Here is a 26,250-nt window from a genome sequence, read left to right on the forward strand (position 1 = left end):
GTTTTCTTTTCTGGTTGCCTGCTTTGAGCGCTTCCTGAAAGCCCGAGAAAATGAAATGGGATCTGCAGAGGCTCTTGAATAAATAAATGGAAAAAGAGCTGGGTGAAGGGGGAGGGGGAAGGGGGGCATATATATATGTGTATAACTGAAGAATAGGAAGGCGTCGAGCTGAATGCTCATGCGCTGATGTAAGCGCCTTTTGCGAGAACAATTAGAAAACGCTTCGGAGTGCATTTCCCATTTGACAGTTGCATTTTCCACTGTTGATTCTATTTTATTCTATTTTTCTTTTTTTCAGGGTTAACTTAACGCTTGTTTACCGTTTGGCCAGAATTGTTTGCCTTTGCCTTTGCCTTTGGATTAAAGTTTTTCTTGCCGAGATTTTCCTCTTTTGTTGTGTGTGCTTCTGTTTGTGTGTGTGTGTGTGTGCTGTGTGGAAAACCCTTCACCGATTCTTTGCTGACTTGTATGTAATTTGATGCTTATGCCATTAACAAAAATGTCAAAACGTCTAAATGCCATTGGGCATATGACTATATACACCAGCTTTTCACAGTTTTTCCAACACCCCCTCCCTCTCACCCACCCCCACCCGCATTTTTCAGGCACGTAATTTGCTTGTTGAGAGCGCGTGCGAAATGTCAAGAGAACCTAGAGAAAAGTCGCCTTGCAGATTATACGAAAAGAAAAGTTTTTCGCAATGAGATTTGATATTTGCGCCTGGACAAGGGGGAAAAAAAAAGTACCGAACTGAAAACTCGAGACTGAATCGAAATGGGATCTGGATTGTGGGTGAAAATGGGAAATGGCCAGACATTGTTGCGTATGCGGAAAAGAGGAAAATCTGTTTAGCTGATTAAATACGTGACTTAATTCCAAGTATCTAAAGATACACAGTGATTTATACAAATTTATGCAGTGGCAGTGCAATTAGAATTGACATTTGATTGGCCCGATTGACGGACGAGTGACGAATGCAAGTCAACTTGGCCTCGCTCGCCATTCAGATATCGAATATGCGAAGACGTCGATTCGGAGCAATATCCACTCCATATGCACTGCGAAAACGCAACTTAATCCAATCTGAACCCAATTAGGCAAAAACAACTTTGAATTTAGTTAAATAATTGGAAGGGTGATGAGAAAATGCTATTAAATATCCCATTCCAATTTACATTTATGAAATTAAACTCAAATGAAATGAAAGCCATAAGAAATTCAAAACATATTAAATCATTATTTAGAGATGGTACTGAATTACTTGTTATTTTAATTAATGGGTAACTTGGTAGTTTAGTCTTCTAATTCTCGAAGTGTTGTGTATTTAATGCATGATATTAATTGCCATTACATTTCAGCTCGTTCGTAACTGTCTTGGCTGAAGTGTTTGGCACGTGCACTGCACAAATGTAGCTTATTTATTAATTTGTGTTCCCAGCATCGCTTGTCAGCGATTTAGACGGTTTTTTTCTTATGTAGTTTATTTGCCCAGCTCTCTATGCAAATGGCAGAAATGCTGACAGACTTGCATGACAACTGGAACAACGAACAACGAACAACGAACAACCGACAACGGGACAGCAAAAGTGAATTTACGAGCGCACTGCAGATGCGGTCAGATACCGCATAATGCATCCAGCAGATACAATCTGCGATTTCCCAGATATAGGTACTCCGATTCCCTCCATCGAAAAAGGGAAACTGCGGTGGCATTTGAATTGCGAAAAAGGAAATCAATTTGTAAAACGAAAGCGGAAAATGCCGCGGGGAAGCCCAAAAAATTCAAGATTCGGATTTGCAAGTGCGGCTCTCTAAAAAAAGGCAAAATAATAGTTTAGGCCTTGGCAAATATTTGAAAACTATCAGTATTTAATTACATTTTTAAAGCCAGCAAGGGCAAAGATATTGATAGGTTTCAATGCTATTAACATAAAAAAAGAAACATTATATCCAATGCTACCCCATTTAAATTCCTCTGACTCAATCCTTGTCTTTCTCATTTGCATTAAATCTTGCATTATTCATGAGCGCACCCAATAATCCCACAAAAGTACGATCACACCTGCCTAATGAGCTCAGCTGACATTGTAAACAAATTGCAGGGTATTAGGGCTGTCGATAATATACTTAAATTGCGGCTGCACCCACTCGACTCTAAGATGCAGACTTTACGGTGGGGGAATGGAGCTTTGAGGTGGATTTTACTGGGTTACTGGGCTTGACCGCCTGCGTTTGCGTTTTACAATATTTTATCAGCAATGCAAAAATCTGAAAACAAAAAAAATAATGGCCTAGAGCACTTCGTTATCTAAATGACGTAAGGAATTTTAATCGAGCATCCAGAACGATAAACGATGTCGGCGAAACGTCAGCGAAAAAGCAAAAAAAAGATATTGAGTGGTGGAAAAGGGGGAAGGAAGTGCAGATCACACACTCACGATATCTAGTGCACTGAAAAAAATGTATAAGACTGTCAGGCTGGAATTGGAATGTTAACTTGTCTGAAAGCTTTTACAATTCAATGCAATGTAAATTAGCTTCCTAAATATTTGTTATTTGATAAATACAGTTTAAATATTTTATTTTGTAAGATCATGGTGATATAAGATTATATTTGCTAAAACCTTCTTTTTTTTGGATTTATTAATTTATTATTTAATATTTTAAAAACCGAAATATTTTTTTTGGAATGTACAAATGCAGGCACGAAAACATACATAAATGCATTTGAACGATTTGTAATTGCTATTACAGGCAGCTTGACATCATCGCCCGACAGCTGATGCCATGAGAATGACGATGGTGATGATGATGATTAGAGGGAGAACGAGTATCGTCAAAAGAAAGAGATAGGCCGACAAGGGCAGAAAGAGACAGAACCACACAAAGCGCCGCCGCATCGAAAGAAATCTGAATGAATTGCATACAAAAATGTTGCACCATTATGGTGGGGAATCCGAAGGGGGGAGCAGTTTATAGATCGCATCTGATATAGTCCAGTTCTTTTATGGGCAAGCTCCCTGAATCGAAGTCGGGAATTGAAAGTGCATTCCAATCGAATGATAGACCGCAATTTGAATATGCCACGCGCTCATTCATTAGCCATTCACTGAATGAATCATTACAGAACCGAAGACAGAAAGGGTTAATAGCTAAAAATAGAAAACAGTACAAGCGATATTTGAGCAACAATGTGTAATAACTAGAAGATTAATAAGTGAGCAATGCACTTAATCAAAGGCAATTAAAGGAATGAGCTCAAAGTCAGTAAGCGACTTTGGTCCATTTATGCACATGCGTCTTATAAATATATAAGATAGGCTATAAAAATATAGAGCAACTTGTAGATTAACCAACAGCAATTAATATAGTTATTAATTTCAGACCCAAAACTTTGCATTCGTTTAAACCGTAAAATCAAAATTAAATTAACCCATGTATTTCTTGTTCTGTGTCGTACCAATATTTATAGATTTAGTTTTGATATTTTCCTTTGGCCTTAAATTCCCTTTGATATTTGATGGCCTTTACTATTTATAAATCCAACTGAATGCTCTCCATTCCACGGAATTTTTTTCAATTTAAAGTGCGGCAGTGTTTTCGATTGTGATCTCTTGAAAATGTGACTTTAAGAACAAGCTCATCATTTTGGGAAAACACTCTATCTATCTGGGTGAAGCCACAAATCTCTAACTTTGCAAGCCCCCGTCCCATTTGCGTCATTTGTTGTTCTTTGGTCATCGATCAGCAGCATTTTCCGAATTTTCCCGCCGCCGCATTTGCATATCCATGTTTGGCCTGCATTTGGCAATGAACTTCATGATTCAGCGGGGTGTTTTGGGGAATTAAGGGGAATTGCGAGGGGGAGGTCCTGCAACTGAAGCGTGTCCTGGCTCAATCATAGAAATTGTTTCCGCCGGCCGCGGCCAACAAATATTTGGCCATAAAATGGTTATTATGGTTATGTCTGCCCGCCCGCAATGATTAATGACAATCGCTGGATTGAACGTGTCTCTCCAATTTCCCTACTTATGACTGCTCCTTTCCCCATATATATATATGTATGTATAAATATCCGTATCCGTATGTTTCTGACGTCTCTCTGGCCGATAGCATTTAATTGCTCAGCGATATATCATAAGATAGCGGGCACTCGTCTCCCCTCTCAAGACTTGAAAATTAAATAAATAAATTGTATAAAATATTTACATATCCACCGGCTGCTGTTCACATAAATGCATACGTATATATATATATTTGCATTGCATTTTATGCCCCTGTTCCACGAATGCAGTCCAAAGTCAACTCATAAACCAAAGAAAAAAACGCAGTGAGAGAGGATAGCCAAATCACGCATACGCCATGTTGTGCAAACAAATAGACAGCAGGCTACCATGTGCTCTGTTTATAGTTTCTAGACAGTTGCGGTGCAAATTATGGCAAAAAGAGGAGGTTGTCGGGTGCTCGAGAGTTAAGTGGGGTCACCATTTATATTAAAATGTATAGTTTTTGTTAAATATAACACTTAATTCAAATAACAAATTCTAGTGATGTTGCCTGAAACTGTGATAAAAGTTATGGGCTTAGAAGTGCAGTTTTTGTAAACGTTTCTGCACACGTTTCTTTGGAAAATCATAGAAATTTCGGAAAATCGACCAAAAAATTCGAACCAAGATTTTTACAGAGATTTTTAGAGAATTAAACCACAGTCATTTTGAGGTATGGCACATTGAAATCGGAAGTCTGTAAGAAAAGTTATGGGCTTGGAAGTGCAGGATTTAGGTCACTTTTCTGCAAACCCATTTTTTGAAAATTTGGAAAGGGGTGACATCGTTGAAAATGACGAAAAATCGACCAAAAAAAAAAAAAGAAAAGTAAAAACACAGATTTTTAGAGAATTAAACCACAATCATTTTGAGGTATGCCACATTGAAATCGGATGTCTGTAAGAAAAGTTATGGGCTTGGAAGTGCAGGATTTAGGTCACTTTTCTGGAAACCCATTTTTCGAAAATTTGGAAAGTTGTGTCATCGTTAAAATGACGAAAAATCGACAAAAAAAAACTGAAAACACAGATTTTTAGGGAATTGAACCACAATCATTTTAAGATATGCCACTTTCAAATCGGATGTCTGTTAGAAAAGTTATGGGCTTGGAAGTTCGGATTTTTGACACATTTCTGCAAAGCCATTTTTCGAAATTATAATACCCTCTGCAATGAAAATACGTTTGGTATTGCTTTAGAATTTAATATCTTAAGGACCATTATTTGTACCACAACTGTTTGACATTTTGGCCAATTTCCGAACCGAACGTCATTAATTGCTGGCCGCTGACTTTTGTCGGTTTTGTTGCCACCGACATTTTGTGGCTCCTGTTGCGGTTTTCCCCGTTTGGCTTTCCACCTTTCCCGCCCCTTTTTTTTTTGTTCCGCGGCAAAAGTATTTAAGAAACTTGCAAACAAAACGCAAAGAACTTGCGATTCGTTTTTGGACTTGTCTCCCACTCTCCGGTTGGGTTCCTGTGCCATCCCAACCCATTGCTCCTGCTCTTGCTCCTTGGAGAACTCCTCCTCCGGTTTTCGGTTTCCGTTTGCTGTTCGCCGCCTTCCGTTTCCCTTTGTCACTGGTGCCTGGCACGCGCTGACACTTTTACTTTGTCCACGGACCACGAAAGGCGGCAACCAGCCACTGGCAACCAGCAACTAGCAACTTGCAACCAGCAACATGCGACGGGCTCACCGGCAACCTGCAACTTTCCACCGGTAACCGACAATCCAACGAACAACATGCGAACGGAAACAACTCAGTTCACATTGATCAGGTTCTGTTCAGATGTCATCTGGAATTCAGTTTGATATAATCCCTCAATCGCAGATCTCTGGAAACTTCTAAAAATGTTTTTATGATTTTGCATATTTATAAAACTTGTTTGGTTTTTTATGTTTAGTTTTTATGGAGAGGATAAACCCCCTTATTCTAATATGCATGCATACTTTTGGGCTGTGTTAAAGCAAAATGTCCATAGATAGCTATATAAATTGAATTGTTTTAAAACTTAAAAAAAAAAAATAAAAAGTAAGGCTACTATTTTTACTTATTCTTGTTGCCTGCGAACTCCAAAGTCTATAATGCAAACTCTGCATAGACCTGCGATTCCGACTGAGGCCGCAAATGATAAATTTATTTAATTTGCCATAAATTGGCGGAGTAACTAAGACGACGCACGCAATGACAACGCAACCCTCTGAATTCTGAATTCTGAACCCTTAACCATCAAGACCCCCCTCCCCCTCCCCTTTTGAGGAGTATGTCTTACAGCAAAAGTTTATGCAAAACAAGCCACAAAAATTAACGTTTGTCACATTGCGCATGGAATGCGACAAATCAGTGGTAAAACTTTAACCCGCAGACAGGTCTTTTTTTCTGTTTTTTTTTTTTTTTTTGGGGAGTAGAAGGAGGCGTGGCAGGCACACATGCCAACGTCAAACAATTTCATCGATTTAGCAGGGAGTTTCAAAAAAAAAAAAAAAAATAAAAGAGGGTGATATTTTGGCCAACAAGTTGTTGTCGCCGCTTAATTTTTTTTGGGTCCTTGTTTTTGTTTTTGAGCTTATTTATGCGACATTTTCATTGTGTGTTTACGGTTCCGAAATGAATAAGTGAAATGTGGAATAGATTGAAGAAGAGCCAAAGGGGGAGTGGGGTTAAATGGGGTGGAAAATGGGGATTACGAGGTGGGCAATGGCAAAGAACCGCGGCTTGAGCTTGGGCAAACAGAGTCACATGCGAAGGCGCACTTAAAACTGCAGACGCCACATAATTGTCGCCCCTGCAGCAGCTGCTGCATGGAAAATGCCTCTTTTTCCTCCTTTTTGCCACACAGACAAAACGGCAAATCAGAAATTTAGTATAATTTGGTAATATTATGAACCACATTTAAGGTAAATGGTATTAAAATAATCTGATGATTGTAATAAATAATTATTATAACATAATTGTTTTGGCACTAGACAAATACATATTGGTTTCCATCATTAATGTTTATGCTATGACAGTAATACTATCTATAGATAAAAAAGCTGAAGACTTGGCAATACTTACATAATACTTTTGAGATGACAATACTGTGGTAAACTTGATTTCATTTCAAAAATAGTTTCGAAAATAGTGTTTTGGCACTTGTTAAATACATATTGGTTTTCCATCATTAATTTTTGTGTTATGACAGTAATACTATCTATAGATAAAAAAAGCTTACATTATATTTTTGGGACGACAATATTTTGGTTAACTTGATTTCATTTCAAAAATGGTTTCGAAAATAGCAGTGCAGGGTTGCACTGACAACTGTCACTGGTTTTTGACACGGATTCCCTCTCTTTCTTTGCGGCGCATCGCGAGTTAAGCAAACTGCAAACTGCAACCGAAAGCTAAACACTCGGGGGCAACCTTTACGACCTACGGCCCCCTGACCCCTTAACCCTTAACCCTTGGCAGCCCCCCAGCTAATGACTCATTAAATAACGCGCTGCACCAAGGGTTAATGACAAAGGAGGGGGGAATAGGGAGTAGTGTGCGCATATTCATGAGCTTCGTGTTAAGCTGCCATTTTGACGTCGACTGTTGGCAGTGTTTACATGGCCGAAAAAGCCGAGCGAAGAACAGTGAGTGCACACACGGGTTTGAGTGTATGAATATGAATATGAATCAAGCCATCAATCAGAGTGTGTCCCTGTCTCTGTGGCATTCGAGTGCGTCGCTCTGCTGCCACTTGACATGCATTCGGGCACCCGCCGGCAGCAGGGGGTTAAGGGCTGCGAAACTCTGCCCAAATAGCTAAATGAATATGATCGTGAATGATGGCCCAGCCGGCATTTGAGTGTTTTGAGTGACGGAGATTGATAAAACCAAGCTGCTTAGGCCTAAATTTCAAATGAACCATTGCGACTGCGATTAGGCAAATCATTGTCATAGATCTATATATCTATAAACTAACCGGTTCTTAAATCTCAAACCACTCATTTCTTTAAAAAATAATGCATTGCAAAAATATACGAGACTTACATTGTATGATCTTAAAGAAAAAGAAAAAGGTTAAAATTCTTCTAATGTCACTATATTATTACTCCAGAGCAATTTTATTTTTTTAAACTTTAATTTTTTCTGTAGTAAACATAACCAAGATAGTTTCATTTCCAAATGGGAAGACCATAATTAAGCGAACCGACAAGGCTGTCTGGGCCATTTCCTATATTCCTGCCATTAATGTTGGCCAATTAATAATATGAGACATCACGCATACGCCACATATGCCAGATTTGCATCAGGACATGGCTCTCTCTTCCTGTTGAACCCTTTTACCCCCCGCCCCGTTGGTTAGCCCCCTCCTTTCACCCCCAAAAAGCCAAAACGGAAATCGATTAGTCATAGACATAAAACCGAAACGAATGTTTATCGCTGATAGTTTTTTGGGCAGTAATTAAGAGGTTTTTTGGTTGGGGGTTGCAAGGTTAACGTAATAACACTTTTGCATGCCAGACAATTCACCAATTTCCGTACCCCTTGCCACTTTAATCCCTGCTTTAAACTAAACATTACGGTTATTCGTTCCCCAATTTAGTTTTAATTATTAAATTCTCTATCTAAAGATGAATTGTTTTTCTTCTAACGCAAGATTTAGTGTCGATCGTAGTGCAAAAAATTCCTCGCCTTGAATTCCGCCCCCTCCAAAGCACTTTGGCTGTTCATAAAAGCGAGTTAATGATTCGATGGAACGCTAAGCTAAGCGCTAACGAGCAATAATCAAATCAAAAATACTTTTTACAAATTGCTGTTAAACAGCTTTTCCTCTCGCCGCAGTCTCATCTGAATTTTTATACAATTTTCGTGTCAGCAGAGTGAACAATTTTTAGCTTAACTCCACATTACCAAGGGGTCTTTTCTTGGCCCCCCTCTCCCCCTCTCCCCACGAAAAAAACCAAACCACACACCTCTTAACTTGTTTGTTTGCGGCTTTCGGCATGCCGGCGCTCTTTTGCGTTTTCCATGCGCCCGCGCGTATCAATTATCGACTCGAATTTAGCCCTCCTTTTGGACGACTCGTCTTCCCAGCCTTTTCGTACCGCATTTTTCACCTTTTTTCTGTTGGGTGAAATTCACAGCTGCGGCAGAAATATTAGCACTTCCGAAAATATGTAGTCTGAAGGACAAGTGAAGTGAGGTTTAATATTATCATTGAATATATAATATAAGTTGTAGTACAAATACTTAAATTATTCACAATTATAAATGTTCTCCTTTACTAAAAATCATTTTTTAAGATTATATCAACAAACCTAAGTAATAGAAATAATCTCAGCAACAAATTTAATTTGCAATCCATCTTTTTCCTGCCGCCACTGTATGTTTGTTGCATACTTTCTGGCGGCGCTTTAAGTTCAAGTGCAAGTCAGCGGGGAAAAGCGGAAAAGTCTGCCATCCAAACTGATCCCATTTCAAGGAGCAACAAAAAAACAAGAATAAAAGCTTGGCTGGGGCGGGGAATTTCCATTTGACACTCGGCGAAGAAGACAGAATGCAACAATGGAGGTGAAGATGAAGCCAAAGGAGCTGCAAAACAGTGCAATCTGGGAATGCGGAGGGAAGTGGCTGCAGCATTGTCATTAGGGGCAAAATTTATGGGCATTGGGAGTTGTAAAAGCAGTAATTGATATAACCAATATTTATGCAAGTCAATTTGCGATTCTATGAATTGGCAACTGCAATGCAACAAACTTAAAGACTTCTTTATTATTTTTCTAAAACCTCTCAAATTTCTTAGTTTGAAGACCTTAAAAATTCGCTTAAATTTAAAAAAAAACTGATGATACAAATTTTAAGTTAACGATAAAATAGCAAAAAAAGTGAAAAGGGAAAAACAGAGTCCCTTTTATTTTCACCTTTATCAAGAAAATGCAAGAAGGGAAAAACTTGTTTTCCGACTTGCGGATTATAATTTGTTGTTTGTGCGGGGCAGTCCAAAGGATTAGGATCACACGTCTGGCCAAATAATTGGAGCCCAACAACCTTTGGCAGCCGAAATCCCTTATGTGCCCCGTCTGTCTGCCCCGACTATTTGAATCTTTAATGTCAATAAGCGGCAGTTTGGAAATAAAAACAAACAGAGGCAAGAAACAAAAATCATATTTGCCTCCGTTTGCAAATTGACTTGAGGTGCCTTTCCTTCGCCTTCTCCTTCGCCTTTTCCTCCTTTTCCTCCTGTCTGTCTGCCTGTCCGCAATGAAATTGTCAAATTGTTGCCCGGAATTATCCACGCCTTCGTGTTGAAAATTGTCGAAAGAAAAACTTTGGCGATTTGTGTGCGGCCCGAAAGTTGCTTAAGTTTTCGCCACTGCAGTTTCACATTAACTGCCACATTCGCGATGACAAATTGTCGACTTACGGCGGGCCAATGGCCCCAGCTCCAAAGGAATCCACAAAAATTAAGACAGTCTTAATTGCTCATTCGGTTTTTGGCAACATAACTGAAATTTACAGAAGTTCCTGTTTATTTAAAGTCCAAAGCTTAGCAACACATATTGTTTCTGCAACAAAGGGTTCGTTTTATTTGTATTATTCCAAAAGTAACTTATACCCAATTTCGGAGTCACGTAACTCTTAAATTCTCTAATAACCTGCATTATAATTCTTAAAATGCGCAAAAGCATTGTTAAGTATCATGTAAAATCTCCGCTAATTGTTTGCTCCTGAATTGGCTTTTACTTTAAGCTGCTCTGATTACGACACCCCACACCCTCTAATGTTCACTTAACTTTTCTTTACTTTTAATTAGCCCCTGCTCGTGGCTCTTCTGTTTTTTACCCCAGCTCTCTTTTGCTATCCATATCCCTCTGCGCGAATTTCCCGGCTGCTTGTAATCAAATCCGCGTTGTGTCACTTTGTGTGGGTCTACAAAACAACAAAAAAAAAAAAAATGATCCAAAAATATTTGTGAAATTGCTTAAGAGTCTTGTGCTGTGCTGCTCCTGTATGAAATATTAAGCGAAGAAGAGTCCGGCGCAAAAAAGGGTTCAAAAGGCCAACAAACATGCACAGGAAACTGTGGCTAACGAGGGGAGGGGGAGGGGGAAGTGGGGTTTCTGTCACACAACAAACACCTAACAAACTTTTGCTTTCAAGTTGACGACGGGGTGGTGTTTTGGGGTAAAAGTGGTTCCATGGGCCGGCGGATGTCCTTGTTAAACTGCATCCGGTTGTCATCTAATTGCAGGCTGTCAAATCCATCTGACATTCTAAATATAAAATTTGCCGCTTTTTATTTATTTTCAGAATGCCATGCCAACGAGTTCAGATGCAACAATGGACAGTGCATCGATGCCAGAAGGCGTTGCGATAACAATGTGGATTGTAGCGACGGCGAGGACGAGAGCGAGGATTGCCGTAAGTGATATCTAGACTATTCTGCAACCCTTCTACCCAGTACTCAGTGGATAATTGTTTCTAAGGGTATACTTATAAGACACCCGTTACTATGGTAAAACTAGGCGATTAAGCAGCTTTTAGTATCTAAGATGTGGGATAAACGGGTCCACCGAAGAACTTCGGTTATCCAACAGCACTATTAACACTATTTATGTCTCTTGTTTAACCCCCAATATAATAACCTATGCCTCTTTAAAGTATCTAGGCTAATAGTATCTATATAAGTGTTAATAGTCCTTTGAAATCCGTCGGTTATCCTTGTTAACCACCACCTTTGATAACAGCTAAGCTTTAATCAACTAAGTTGTAGGCTAAAGGGTCCCTCGAAATCCATCAATTAGCCATAAACGCTACTAACCCAATCTTTTTTTCTCTCGTTTAACCCCTGCCACATGCTAACCGATCCAATAACCCATACTACTAACAGCCGCCGCCTGCAGCGGAATGGAGTATCAATGTCGCGACGGCGCACGCTGCATCAGTGTGAGTCAGCAGTGCGACGGCAACTACGATTGCGGCGACGGCGACGATGAAGAGCATTGCGACGGAAGTGAGTAACGACCCATCAGCCACCCATTAAAGTCCACATCCACTCGACCACCCTCGGAACTCTACATTTACTCAGTGTTGTCAACTAGTCACCCTTTGATTTATGATGGAATTCAACATCACAAACAGTCCTAATCAAAATAATTAATAGGTTTTCTTTGAAAAGTGTTTAAAAATCGTGCCAAACTGAATTTAATTTAAATCTTGCCCAATCTTATTATTAAAATTATTGATTGGCTAATTAATGTAATTTCAGTCAAAAGTTTAAAGCTCGCGAAGGAGACATTTCCGGCTCCATAAAGTACATATATTCTTAATTAGGATCTCCGTCAGACATAAGAATCGAAATATAATCGTTTTATGGAATATCTTATTTTTGTAATAGCTGCATAGATCTGTCATCTTATTTTGAAATCCATATTCCAAAAGAGTTGGCAACACTGCGTACCGAAGACACAGCATTCTCTCACCATCTCTCCATGTCCTCATCACTTGCTATCTATCATTTTGATCTTCCTATCATGCTGCCGTGGTACAGTTGTGCCCAAATTGCGATATACATGCCCCAAGGGCAAATTTACCTGCCGGGACTTGAGCTGCATTTCGATTGTGCATCGATGTGATGGCCGGGCCGATTGTCCGCACGATCGATCGGATGAGGAGGGCTGTCGTAGGTGTTTCAATGGCCGATTAATTAGCCTCGATAATGGTCCACCTCTGAATCCGTGCTCTTTTCCTTTTCTGCTTCTTTAATGGGAATGCAGCCTGTCTGTACGACAAGTGGCAGTGTGACGATGGCACGTGCATAGCCAAGGAGCTGCTCTGCAATGGCAACATCGATTGTCCCGAGGACATTTCCGATGAGCGCTACTGCGAGGGTGAGTAAATTAGCGAATTGTTGCTCGTGGTTCTAAGAATTCTCCCTGGAGAAGTGGTAAGTTCATCCCTTTCCCAGTCACTTCACCTCAAAAGTCACCAAAGTCACCTCACCTCACCTCGAAAAATACAAACCACCAGAGAACTAACAAACGCATGCTATCGGTATTTATATATCGATCGTCGTCGCCAGGTGGCTACGATAATGAAGAATGTGGGATCGATATGTTCCGCTGCGGAAACAGTGAGTGCATACCGATGCGTCAGGTGTGCGATAACATTTACGATTGCAACGATTATACCGATGAGGCCGACTGCGGTAAGCGCTTTGTTTTATCGACTATTATCGATAAATTTCCCCAGAGATTGTATTTGTCCCTTCTCTGCTTTGTCGCTCTCTTCGTGGGTAACTAAAATCTTGGTGTTCGTGTCTCTCCTTTCCTCTCTGTCCTACTCCTTTTTGTGCTTCGTTCGCTGATATCGCTTTTTGAGGTAACCGCCTCTCGATGTGTTTTTGTGTCAATCAATACTTGTTTGATTTTGATTTTAACTCCAACAATTTTATTTTTCTTTTCCCCCATCCGATAAAAATGTGTTTTGAACCCCCCCGGTTGTGGTTATCGAACGCCCAAAAATTAATCGATTAACTGCACGTCAACATATTTCGGAAATACAATCTGCAACATCGACAATCAACGATTTGGCTCAACGAAAATATTTATACTTAAATGCATGACTTACTGAAAACCCCCCGTCCCACTTAACCACAAAACCCATGGTCTGCATGAGGCTATCTAACGTGTTTATCATAAACCGTAACACACACACACCCCTCCCCAACCAATAATACAAATCGGACGATAAAAGGTGATGGCGAAGCCGAAGAGGAGGATAGTGTGGGCATTCCCATTGGTCACCATCCGCAGAGACCGACGTCCAAGTTTGACGACAGGCTGCACGAGAAGGACATGTACGAGTACCAGGTTTATCACGCCAATGTCTATGAGAAGGCCAATTCCCAGAATCCCTGTGCCGACAATCAATTCCGTTGCACCACCACAAATGTTTGCATACCGCTGCATTTGCGATGCGATGGTTTCTATCACTGCAATGATATGAGCGATGAGAAGTCCTGCGAGCAGTATCAACGGCCCACCACCACCCGACGCCCCCTAACCTGGGCCACGCCCCCTCTCACCACCCAGGGTCCAGGATTGCAACAGCGTTACAACACCACTAGAACCACCGCCAGCAGCACCACCAGAACCACCGAGGGACCCAAATGGCAATGGCCAACGAATCCGACAACCATCGAGACCACGACCACTAACCCAATAACAACAGTTGGCGTACCGAGTAGGTGTCCTTGAGAGTCGAAGAAAGTGAAGCATACTTTAGTGGGTTAGGGGTAACCAGGCTATTCTCTTGCAACAAAATGAAAGGTAAAACGAAAATATCTTATGAAAATAAGGTAGACACACACTTGATACACAAATGTATATCAACTTATTGCAGAATTACCGCAGAAAGAGAACATTTTCGTTTTACCCAACAATTTTGTTGCACTGAATACAGAGCATGAAGGGATAGGGTAATTGGTTGTATTACCATCCAAATCAAAGTCACGTTGGCTTAGGAAGCGTAAATTTAAGTAAAAGTGCATGCCATGTTTGAAACATTGAAACCTACTTTAGCCATAACCAACCAGCACCGACACACACATACAACTTAGTTAGTTAGTTAAGCATTTAATTTTTAAACTCTTTTAATTGATATGCCTCATACAGTTCAAACTTGTACATATATGAACATTGCTCACTCTTCCTCTCTTTCTTTCCGTTCCCGTTATGGCTTGTTTTATTATCATTGCGATTATACATATTGCCCCGTTGTGTCACCCATCATCAACACCCCCCGAACAAAAAACCATGCCACACACATACAGGCAACTCATCCCAGTCATGCCTCGAAAACATCGAATTCGCGTGCCACAATCGCGATTGCATTCCGATTGAGAGCGTCTGCGATGGCACCCCCGACTGCGGACGCGAGGAAGACGAGGACTACGCTCTTTGCAACTGCAGCGGCGACAAGGTGAGCCCACCGCCCGCCTACCGACCGCCCACCTGTACCATCCACCCGCCACACATCCCCCATCCGAAATATTTGCTCAGTGCTTGTTAGGTGGAACAATCTAATTGGACTTATATTACAGTTGGATATAATCCTAATCCTACATTGATATCGATTTTATATAATAACTCTAATTGGAGTTTCTTACCTGAATAGTAATTAGTTATTATCCGAAACTATTTTGATCACAATTTATAAAAACAATTTATTTATATTTAAGATTTTATAATTAGTACACTTGTTTGAAATCAATTGACGTGTTACATTAGACGTTTTTGACTATCAAACAAATTTATATTTATTTATTGTATTGAAATATTAACAAACATATTTCCAAAAAACGACTAAGCCTCTAATAAGCACTAAGTATATATAAACACAACGTCCTACATCCCCACACACACAAGCAAGTTAGAGGTGGGATACACCCGAGCACCTCTATAACCTGTACAAACACACACCCATTCTCATGCTTTCCTCAGTACAAATGTCAACGCGGCGGCGGCTGCATTCCAAAATCCCAGGTGTGCGATGGCAAACCTCAATGCCGCGACCGCAGCGACGAGAGCGCCTGCCGTAAGTACCATCTCTAGCATTCTCTATCTCTCGGGGTTCGTAAAATATCCCTAAAAAATAAAACTCTGGGTGTAATTTGGAAAACCATTTGAGGAAATGCCATTGAGTACCTTTAAATATTTTAGGATAAACTGTCTTGTCATGAAACATTTTCCTTCACTTTAGACTCTTGACAATGATAGGAAAATATTAATAAATTAAGGGATACTTACGAACCCTTTCTCTTTCTCTTTCCCACTATCCATTATCAACCCTTCTCTTTCTAACAAGCTTTTGGTTAAATTCTCCCATTTAATCGTAAATCTAGTATAAGTTCGAGTTCGAGTTGGATGCTAACTTAGATTAGTAAGTAGCTCTTTGCTAATTGGTTTAACTGCTAACTGCTAGTGCCATCCACAAAATTTCCACCATTTCAAAACCCCCCTCTTATTGACTTTTGTTGCTAACTGTACTCTTTGTTTTATTCTCTCTTCGCAAAAAAAACACAAAAACCATCCCGTGTAAAAATCTATCCCGTATTTTGACACTCTGATACGTAATACTCTGCTATCCCTGCTATCACACAACACTCATCGCCCGCCCCTGTAAACTCCGACCTCAAGATCTCCATGGAAGATTGAATAAAACTCGTTTGGGGGTCGAGTGCCTGGGAAGCCAGTATCAATGTACAGATGGAAGCTGCATCTCCGGCTACAAACGCTGCAACGGCATCCCCGATTGCACCGATGGCGCTGACGAAGTTAACTGCATCTTCAACTACGTCGATCCCAGCTACGGTAGTCCCTCCCATCCATCTACTCATCATCTCTATAACTCGCTGCATTTGCGGTCGGAATGAGCGTACTGCCAAGAGGTTCCTTAAAGATAGTGTCAAAGAAAAGATTACGATTCTAAGAGCAATTTAGATAGGTTTATCTATTAAAAGATATAATTTTTAACCAGTTTTTATATTCCTTAAACGAACCAATAGATACACGAAATATTATTTTTTGTTCAACGATATTATTTATGGAGTCCTTGAGCTTAATAAGAATTGAAAAGTTTTTGCCGTACTACTTCTTTAAAGTATAGAGAAACAATCTATAAATTGCTTTTAAGAGAAACCTTTTTTTTAGTATTTCTTAAGAACTTGAGTTAGTACTAGATCAATTTCGATCGCACCTGCATCTATCCGCCTGACTTTACGAATCTATCAAACTGTCTGCCGGACCCAGCCAATATACATAACATTTATCTTTTATCTTTCCAACTTTTCATACACCAAAAACACACTCACATACAAAAAACATAAACAGACACGGACAACAATCCACTGAATGAATGTGATATCCTTGAGTTTGAATGTGACTACAGTCAGTGTTTGCCGCTCGAGAAGAAATGCGATGGCTATGTAGACTGTGAGGACGAGACCGACGAGTCCGAATGTCCGTCGTACACAGGTAAAGACCCCCCAGAATCGGGGCTAACCTAATGGCTCCAGGTGCTACTACCACTAAGTCTAACCATCCTAACCATCCAATCACTCGCCAACATGCACCTCCCATGCAACACCCATTCACATTCACATTCGCCTCATTATTCGCAGACCGTTGTCTAGAGTCAGAGTTCGAGTGCGACAACTACTGCCTGCCCCGCGATCAGTTCTGCAACGGCATTGCCAATTGCCAAGATGGCAGCGACGAGCAGAACTGTACTTTCTGCCGGGAAGACGCCTACCTGTAAGACCACATATCCATCTAAACACCAAGATTCCCTATTCGCATATACATATCTCAGGGTTCAGGGATTTTCATTTTTTTTTATTTTGTTTTTATTTTTTTTTTTTAATTTTTTTTTTTATTTTTTTTCAAGGAGTGCTTTTTAAATCAATGAATATAAAAAGTATTGAAATAATCGATTTTAATGTTCGATCGTTGTCGCTTATCAATGGATTTAAATAGTTCCTATCGAAAATATTTACTTAGAAGGCTTCCCCATACGTTTAATTATTTGAATGTAAAGTGTTCAGTCTTTTTTTTTTTAAGAATAAAGTTTGTTAACTTAATGGGGAATAGCTTTGCTAAACTAAAACATTTTCTTAGTGAAAATTGAATTAAAAAGAAATCAAATAGGGTCAATCCTGAATAGATCCATAGAGTTACAACCCAATCCTATCCATTCCGTTCTTCAACCTTCATATCATAATCATTTTTCTACTCTTCCATGTCATGGCTCTTACTCCAACACACGACACAACACATAAACCACATCATCATACTACTCGAACATCACCCGAACATATTCATCGTCCACCGCCATCAGTTGCAACACCGGCGAGTGTGTGGCAGATAATCAGAGATGCAACGGCATCGCCGATTGCGCCGACGGCAGCGACGAGCGTCACTGCGGTAAGAAGTTCAAGAAACTAAACCATCGGAACCACTAAGCCACCGAAAAAGAAAACGTATCCCTAAATCCCCTGCACCACCTTAGAACTTAGTTTTGATTGCTGCTTTGCTTTTGGGTCGCTTGATTTGCTCCTAAGTTAATCGATTGGTTTTAACCAAAGTTAATCCACCTTGGTCTTCCTCCAATGAGTACTCATGGTGATATTATCTTTCTAAATTCAAGCCAGGAAACATTGTCCACCTAATACACTAGCCTGCAACGGCACTTGCGTCAATCGGAGACTTAGGTGTGATGGCAAACGCGATTGCCTTGACGGCTACGACGAAATGTATTGTCCGGGTAACGAATCCATTCAGTAATTTATTATCCTTCCGGTCTACTCCTCTTCGACTGTACTTCTTCAATATGTTTGAAGTCTTTTCAATTTATGTTCTTCTACCCATTCTATTCCAAGTTTCTATTGGCCCAAATTTAGAATACCTTACTCAGTTTCTTGTTTTCTCTATTAGCATTCGTATTTAAGATTCAAGAATGCAGAACTAATCAGAATTTAATGATTGAAAAGTAGTAATTTCTTTGTTTAAATCTCCTAAACCAATTTCTCCTGATGCTTTGCCTTTCTCAACATGCTAATACTACTCCCTATCCATAACTCTTTCCCTGCCTTTCCAACATATTATCCCATCAATCCCAGCATTTGTTTATCGTTTGTCTTGTCTTGTCGTTACATCTTTTTGCTAACCCAATTACACCAACATCACCGCCAAACAACATCCACGCCACATTTACACCACGCCACACTGCAGGGACCAACCACCACTATCCCACACATAATGTGAATGTAAATGTCCAAAAACCGAGTCCTTCAAATCCCAAACCAACACTCTGTCGCCCCAATGAGTGGCGGTGTGAGACTCTTGAGTGCATCGATAAGAATTTGGTGTGTAATTCATTTAAGGATTGCTCGGATGGATCCGATGAGGACCTCAGCGTTTGCTTCGGCACTGGTAATCAAGTCAAATCTTCCAATTGCACTTACTCTTTACGATACACACATATAGTGGGGGCACACTTGATCTTTTGCAAACGATCGGAGATCTTAATTCGTATCAATTACTTTCTTAAAAGTGAACATAATCGATTAATCCTTGCAAAATGAGATCAAGTGACCACCCCACTTCATAGGAGCATTAAATATCAAGCCATAGTTTAGTAAGTCTCTCCGGTTGGAATCAGGTTTGTATGTGGCCATAGACTAAGAGCCATCTTAACCAAGACATAAGCATAATCATCCCGCTTTCTTGTCTCTCTTTCTTGCTGCGTCATCCATACACCCATTAAACCACACACAATGAACCCTGCATGATGTTATGGATGCCATATAACCACAAATAGCCACCACCCGACTAAAACCCAGTGACTGCGCTCCGGATCAGTTCTACTGCGATGAGTCGTGCTTTCGCTCGGTTCGATGCAATGGGCACGTGGATTGCTCCGATGGCAGTGACGAGGTGGGATGCCCCGCAAAGTCACTGCCATGTCCACAACACCAGTGTCCCAGTGGCAGGTGTTATTCGGAGACTGAGCGATGCGATCGCCACAGGCACTGCGAGGATGGCTCCGATGAGGCGAACTGTAAGTTTCCGTCGCCATCGCACCATTTTCCATCAACCCCCTCCCCCATCACTGGTTTTGGGATCACTGATCGTTAATTGGTATTGTGGTTACATCTGTGAAGATCGTCAATAAGAAATCCTGTCCTGTCATATATCTTTTGTTATCTAAGCACCTAATCCTTCTAGATGTATCCGTAAACACAACGCTTTTTCTTCAGCAGCACCAGTGTCAGTGAATATGAGTATCGTATTTGCATTTCGCACTCTTAACACATTTACAAATTCCAATGCCAATATCGTAACTAAATGTATGTTTCTTTAAAAGATATTTGTTTAATATGAGTAAATATGAATATCGTTTTTACATATTGCACTGCTCTTCAAAATTCAAAAGTAATCGTATTTTTCGTATCTTTTTTGCGATTATTTTATGTAAATATTGAACCTAAATGTATCGTACTTGAGTGTCGAATACAACTTTTGAATATCGTGTTTTTAATTTCCCTAATACTTTTCAAAATGAAAATATAACTTTAGTCGGCATTATGTAATTCCGATAAAATATTTGAAATAATACATCCCTTTTCAAATTGAAATTATATAAATTATTGAAATTATTCCACAAGGGTCCAGTTTGTGCATTCCAACATCGTACTGCATCTGATATAGCGTATGTGTTTTATCATTTGCTAATCTAATTATCTATATTCTCTATCTCTCACTCCGTTTCTCTTTCTCTCACGCTTTCTCCACTCTGCTTTTGGTCGTGTGATTTTTGATTTTGCGCGTGTTTTCTATCACTTGAATTGGGTTGCACCACCAAAACCAAACCAAATCAAACCAAATCAAACCACTGCATACCACCATACCACGAGTTTCGTATACAGGTACTGCCATCCTGTGCAAGGATAATGAGTTTCTCTGCTTCGATCGCCAGTTTTGCATAAATTCAACGCAGCATTGTGATGGCTTCTACGACTGCCGTGACTTTTCCGATGAGCAGAATTGCATTGGTTAATAAAACAGAATTCGAATTGGTTTCATTTTGGGTTTTTGATAGCTGTAGTTGCCCTAGTCCTATCAAAACCTTTTAATATTTTTGTCAAGGTTATACTACTTCAATTATTTTTAGAAACTATTATTATTAGAAGAATTCATTCAAAACCATAAATCAAACAATTTATGCAGTTCATTCTCTTCATTTTACAGCCAGCAATAAAGTTTTTTGATAAATTAATTTGTAATAAATTTAATGTTGAATTTATGTACTATTAAAATAAATCTTACATTATTATTATTTTTAGCGGTGGTAATTTAAAATTTTAAGTTTGCTTTAAGTTTGCCTGCATGCATTGAGTATTGTAAGCACCGTTTTTTTTTTACTTTTTTTTATTAATAACATTCAATCCGAAATTGACCTTACTCTTTCAGCAGTAGCGAATTTTAGTCTGATATCCTGAAAAACCGTATTTGACCTGTATTCTTGCCTTAACTCACAGGCTGTGCCCCCAATCAATTCCGTTGCAACAATGGTGACTGCGTCACCGGATCGGCCGCCTGCGATGGCTATCCCCAATGTAGCGACAATTCCGATGAACTCAACTGCGGAGGAGCCGACGAGTGTCTGCCCAGCCAGTTCAGATGCAATAGTGGCCAGTGTGTGAGCGCCGCAGTGCGTTGCAATGGACGAACCGATTGCCAGGATAGCTCCGATGAACAGAATTGTCGTAAGTATGGACATTAGGTGACCCCAAAATCAGTCAGACTTCGAGACCCCCATCGCCATCGCTCGAACACTGCGTCATTCACTCGCTTATACATACACACATAAGGTCATCATCAAGTTGAGGTCGGCCAAGGAACCACAGGAAGTAGCACCACCAGCACCTCCACCACCACCACTGCCACGACTCCACTGAGAGTCGTCTGCCCGGCAACCTCATTCAAATGCGACAATGGGCAATGTATTTCACTGGGCCTGCGATGCAATGGACGAATCGATTGTCCATATGATGATAGCGATGAGGCGGATTGCGGTCATATCAGCAATGAGATTGATCGTAAGTGGGCGACCCACCCACAGAACCAAAGATAATAAATAACTGTCTGATTTCCCCTGAATTATGCCACTACTAACTGCGATTGAGGGTTTAGGCTGCACCTCTCTATTCCTTGTTTCACCAACCATGCTCCATAGAAGACCATTACTTTTCGCCAGACTTACACTTCCCTTAATTCTTCCAAAACAGCTCACGACACCAACACTGGACGCGGATCTCCCCAATTGAACCTCAAGACCTATCCCGACAGCCAGACCATCAAGGAGAGTAAGTATCCCATATATCAAAAATATCTCGTACATATATCAAAAAGTATTACAAAAAAAGAGATCAATCTTGTGTTTGTTAAATGTTCTGGGAGCAATCGCTTAATCTTAAATCTCGTTATGATGATATTGTAAAATATTTTTGGACAACCCTAATTGCCGTTCTTTGTTCTCGTTAATGCTTAACCCAACCCAATCATATAAACCAAAATAAAATATAAAAACCGCAGGATATATTAGGGAGGGTAAGTTGGCCTAACTACAATCACTTTATGCATACGTGTAGACAATATTGCGACCAGCACTTGGAACCCAGCACCACCAGCACCAAGAAACTGCACGAACAAAATCTGGCCAGAAATGGAGTTGTACATTAAGTCGAAATTTTTGAATCACCAAATCCCTAGAGAACCCTTTATAGCCTTGATTATAATTGTATTATTTGTATTTGAGTATCATATGAGTGTGGATTTCTGTATAAATATTTTGTTGATATATTTAATTGTAAAGCCATGATTCTAAATAAGATATTCGAAAAGCTACTCTCAAATTTTGTCGATTTATTTTCAAACCTGTTGCTGTTGCCAACTATTAAATTTTTACAAATTATTACCTAATATTTTTATCAATCGTATTTCAACCTGCCACTAATGTACTCTAATGAATTTCAACATGAATATTGTATATGTCAATCCCACTTGTATGAAAATCTTATTTAGCTCGTCAGCCGTTTACCGATTGCGTTTGGTCCCATATTAACTGGTGTTTGTGCTCCCCTCACAGGTCGCGAGGTCATCTTCCGTTGCCGTGATGAAGGTCCCGCCCGTGCCAAGGTCAAGTGGTCCCGCCCCGGCGGACGACTTCTGCCCCCCGGATTCACCGATGTCAATGGCCGCCTGGAGATCCCCAACATTCGGGTATGTCTATTCCCAACCGAACTAGGCCAAGTTTTAATCAGCTAATACCAATTTATCGGACAGATTGAGGATGCTGGCACATATGTCTGCGAGGCTGTGGGCTTTGCCAACTATATTCCCGGCCAGCAGGTCACCGTGAGCCTCAATGTCGAGCGCTGTGAGTATGAGTCTAGATTTAGGTGGGTTATAAGCATAGGTATTCTAAGGGGAAAGGTTCTCTGTGTAATCCGTACAAGCAGCCTGGGGCGAACACAAGTATGAGGAGCTGCGCTCAAATCGCATAAGATATGGAACTGTGCCACACATTGATCTTGAGTTCTTTGGACTAGGTAGGGTTACATTTAAAGTTGCTTTGGGGCTATAGTCCCCTGCCTAAACTTGGCTAGAACTGTTTAATAATGTTTGTCTCCCCACTTTGCCGCATGGCTTTATTTTTGGTAAGCTGGTTAACCCTTCAAACTTTCCAGACCTCCATTATAATTATTTTTCCGCCCCTTTACTCTCCTCTGTCCAGTTAACGACTTGGCATCCCGTCCGAGCGCAGCCTGTTTGGAATACCAGTCGACGTGCATGAATGGTGAGTGTATTGACAAGACGAACATCTGCAATGGAGTTCCAGACTGCTCCGATGGCTCCGATGAGCAAAGCTGCAGTTTGGGCCGCAAGTGCCAGCCCAACCAGTTCATGTGCAACAATTCCAAGTGCGTGGATCGCACCTGGCGCTGTGATGGACAGAACGACTGCGAGGATAATTCCGATGAGATGTCCTGCGATCCGGAACCAAGTGCCTCTCCCTGCCGTTCTAGTGAATTCCAGTGCCGCAGTGGACATTGCATTCCCAAGAGCTTCCAGTGCGACGAGTTGCCCGATTGTACGGACGGTTCCGATGAAGTTGGCTGCAGTGAGTATCTGTAGGATAAAGTCGTTTTAAGTTCAATCAAAGATCAAGTCAGTTATAATGGGTCAAAAAACTTATTTAGGGACACAATTTACCTATTGGTCCTTCATGGCGGACATTGAAACTCTAGTGGTTTTCTTTTCCGCCATGGATCTGCTGCTCTTCTATTTGATAAGAACTAATTACCTTGGGACACCTTTTTCGCAGGAGTACCCGTGCCGATCCGCCGGCCACCCCCATCGGTGGCCCTGCTGGAGTATGAGACGCTCGATCTGACCTGCGTGGCCGACGGAACCCCGACCCCGACGATCGTGTGGCGTTTGAACTGGGGCCATGTGCCCGACAAGTGCGTTAAGAAGAGCTACGGTGGAACCGGAACTCTCCTCTGTCCGAATATGACGATACAAGACAGTGGAGCTTACTCGTGCGAGATAATTAATTCGCGCGGCACCGTCTTCGTAACCCCGGACACCATTGTCACCGTGTCACAACGGCGTACGGACGTGTGCGAGGCTGGTTTCTTCAATATGCTGGCTCGCAAATCGGACGATTGCGTCAAGTGCTTCTGCTTTGGAGTGTCAACTTCCTGCAGAAGTGCCAATTTGTTTACCTACGCCATCCAGCCGCCGATCCTTTCGCACCGCGTTGTTAGTGTGGAACTGAGTCCCTATCGCCAGATTGTGATCAATGAGGCAGCTCCAGGTCAGGATCTGATCACCCTTCACCATGGCATTCAATTCAGGGCCTCGAATGTTCACTACAGTGGTCGGGAGACGCCGTACTTGGCTTTACCCGCGGATTATATGGGCAACCAGCTGAAGTCGTACGGTGGAAATCTGACCTACGAGGTTAGCTACATGGGCAATGGAAGACCCGTCAACGGCCCAGACGTGATTATCACCGGCAACCGTTTCACTTTGACCCATAGTGTGCGCACTCAGCCTGGTCAGAACAACAGGGTGAGAATTCCCATAGTGCCGGGTAAATGGATGAAGCCCGATGGCCGCAGGGCCTCGCGTGAGGAGATCATGATGATACTGGCCAATGTGGATAACATTCTGATCCGACTGGGCTACCTGGATACCACCGCTCGTCAAGTGGAACTCATAAATATTGCCTTGGATTCGGCTGGCACTTTGGACCAAGGATTGGGTAGTGCCTCCCTTGTGGAGAAGTGCACGTGTCCACCTGGCTATGTGGGTGATTCGTGTGAGTCCTGTGCCCCTGGGCATGTCAGACAGCCGGGAGGACCTTGGCTGGGTCACTGCGAGCCCTTCATCCCGGCACCGTGTCCGGCCGGAACCTACGGAGATCCTCGACGTGGTGTGCCCTGCAAGGAGTGTCCTTGCCCCCTAACCGGCCGAAATAGCTTTGCCAGTGGCTGCCAGCAGAATCCCGATGGCGATGTGGTTTGCCAATGTAACGAGGGCTATACGGGCAGGAGGTGCGAATACTGTGCATCCGGCTACCAGGGTAATCCGATGCTCCCGGGCGGAGTTTGTCGCCCGATACCCGATAATACGTGCAACGTGGATGGCACCTACAAAATCCATAGCAATGGAACGTGCCAGTGCAAGGATAAGGTTATTGGCGAACAGTGTGACTACTGTGTACCGACCAGTTTCCACCTCAATTCGTACACCTACAGCGGTTGCATCGAGTGCTTCTGCAGCGGAGTGGCACAGGATTGCGAGAGTAGTACGTTGTATCGCGACCAGGTCACCAGCACCTTTGGACGTTCGCGCATCAATCAGGGCTTTGCTCTGATTGCAGACTACAGCCGACCCACCCCAGAGTCCATACCCGTGTCCGTATCACCCAATGCGTTGAGCTTCGTAGGGTCGGCGGATCATGCTGGTGATACACTCTACTGGAGTCTGCCAGCAAAGTTCCTGGGCAACAAGCTGACTTCGTACGGAGGCAAGTTGAGCTACACTCTGAGCTACAGTCCCCTGCCCAGTGGCATAATGTCCCGCAACAGTGCCCCAGATGTGGTGCTAAAGAGTGGCGAGGATCTGGTGTTCCTCCACTACAGGAAATCGCAGGTTAGCCCCAGTGTGGACAACACCTATGCCGTGGAGATCAAGGAGAGTTCCTGGCAGCGCATTGACGAGGTGTCTGCCAACCGTGAGCACGTCCTGATGGCCCTCAGCAACATTACGGCCATCTACATCAAGGCCACGTACACCACTAGCACCAAGGAGGCCTCGCTGCGTCAGGTGACTTTGGATACTGCCACGGCCAATAATATTGGCACTTCACGTGCCGTCGAGGTCGAACAATGTCGCTGTCCCGTGGGCTACTTGGGTACTTCCTGCGAGAAGTGTGCTCCTGGTTACGGCCGCGATCCGGAGGGCGGAAACTATCTGGGACTTTGCCAGCCTTGCGAGTGCAATGGACATTCGAAATATTGCAACGCCGACACCGGCGAGTGCGAAGTAAGTATTCGGCTCGAAGGACCAAGTTCCTTAACCCCACTCACTCCACT

At 41.8% G+C, this 26,250-nt stretch overlaps 1 protein-coding gene across 21 annotated transcripts in view; it reads left to right on the forward strand.

The window, feature by feature from the left end:
• The window catches only part of LOC108046868 (basement membrane-specific heparan sulfate proteoglycan core protein), an 85,811-nt gene that overhangs the window by 40,485 nt on the left and 19,076 nt on the right, over window positions 1-26,250 (forward strand). For 6 of the 21 annotated variants that reach the window (XM_017126792.1, XM_017126793.1, XM_017126800.1 and 3 more), the window contains 19 exons: window positions 11,331-11,441; window positions 11,911-12,033; window positions 13,102-13,227; window positions 13,776-14,264; window positions 14,854-15,002; window positions 15,524-15,617; window positions 16,220-16,393; window positions 16,913-17,056; window positions 17,203-17,335; window positions 17,919-18,004; window positions 18,812-19,012; window positions 19,401-19,640; window positions 21,121-21,348; window positions 21,454-21,681; window positions 21,871-21,948; window positions 22,731-22,864; window positions 22,928-23,021; window positions 23,379-23,765; window positions 23,970-26,200. In XM_017126792.1, coding sequence (XP_016982281.1) covers window positions 11,331-11,441; window positions 11,911-12,033; window positions 13,102-13,227; window positions 13,776-14,264; window positions 14,854-15,002; window positions 15,524-15,617; window positions 16,220-16,393; window positions 16,913-17,056; window positions 17,203-17,335; window positions 17,919-18,004; window positions 18,812-19,012; window positions 19,401-19,640; window positions 21,121-21,348; window positions 21,454-21,681; window positions 21,871-21,948; window positions 22,731-22,864; window positions 22,928-23,021; window positions 23,379-23,765; window positions 23,970-26,200 — 5,450 coding nt within the window. Of the gene's footprint in view, window positions 1-11,330; window positions 11,442-11,910; window positions 12,034-12,570; window positions 12,703-12,796; window positions 12,911-13,101; window positions 13,228-13,775; window positions 14,265-14,853; window positions 15,003-15,523; window positions 15,618-16,219; window positions 16,394-16,912; window positions 17,057-17,202; window positions 17,336-17,918; window positions 18,005-18,087; window positions 18,345-18,811; window positions 19,013-19,400; window positions 19,641-20,508; window positions 20,635-21,120; window positions 21,349-21,453; window positions 21,682-21,870; window positions 21,949-22,730; window positions 22,865-22,927; window positions 23,022-23,378; window positions 23,766-23,969; window positions 26,201-26,250 lie in introns of those variants that run through there. The other 15 variants (XM_017126814.1, XM_017126798.1, XM_017126796.1 and 12 more) reach the window with 15 other exon arrangements.

The sequence above is a fragment of the Drosophila rhopaloa genome, unplaced genomic scaffold (assembly GCF_018152115.1).
Source record: "Drosophila rhopaloa isolate 14029-0021.01 unplaced genomic scaffold, ASM1815211v1 contig_3, whole genome shotgun sequence".
Lineage (NCBI taxonomy): Eukaryota > Metazoa > Arthropoda > Insecta > Diptera > Drosophilidae > Drosophila > Drosophila rhopaloa.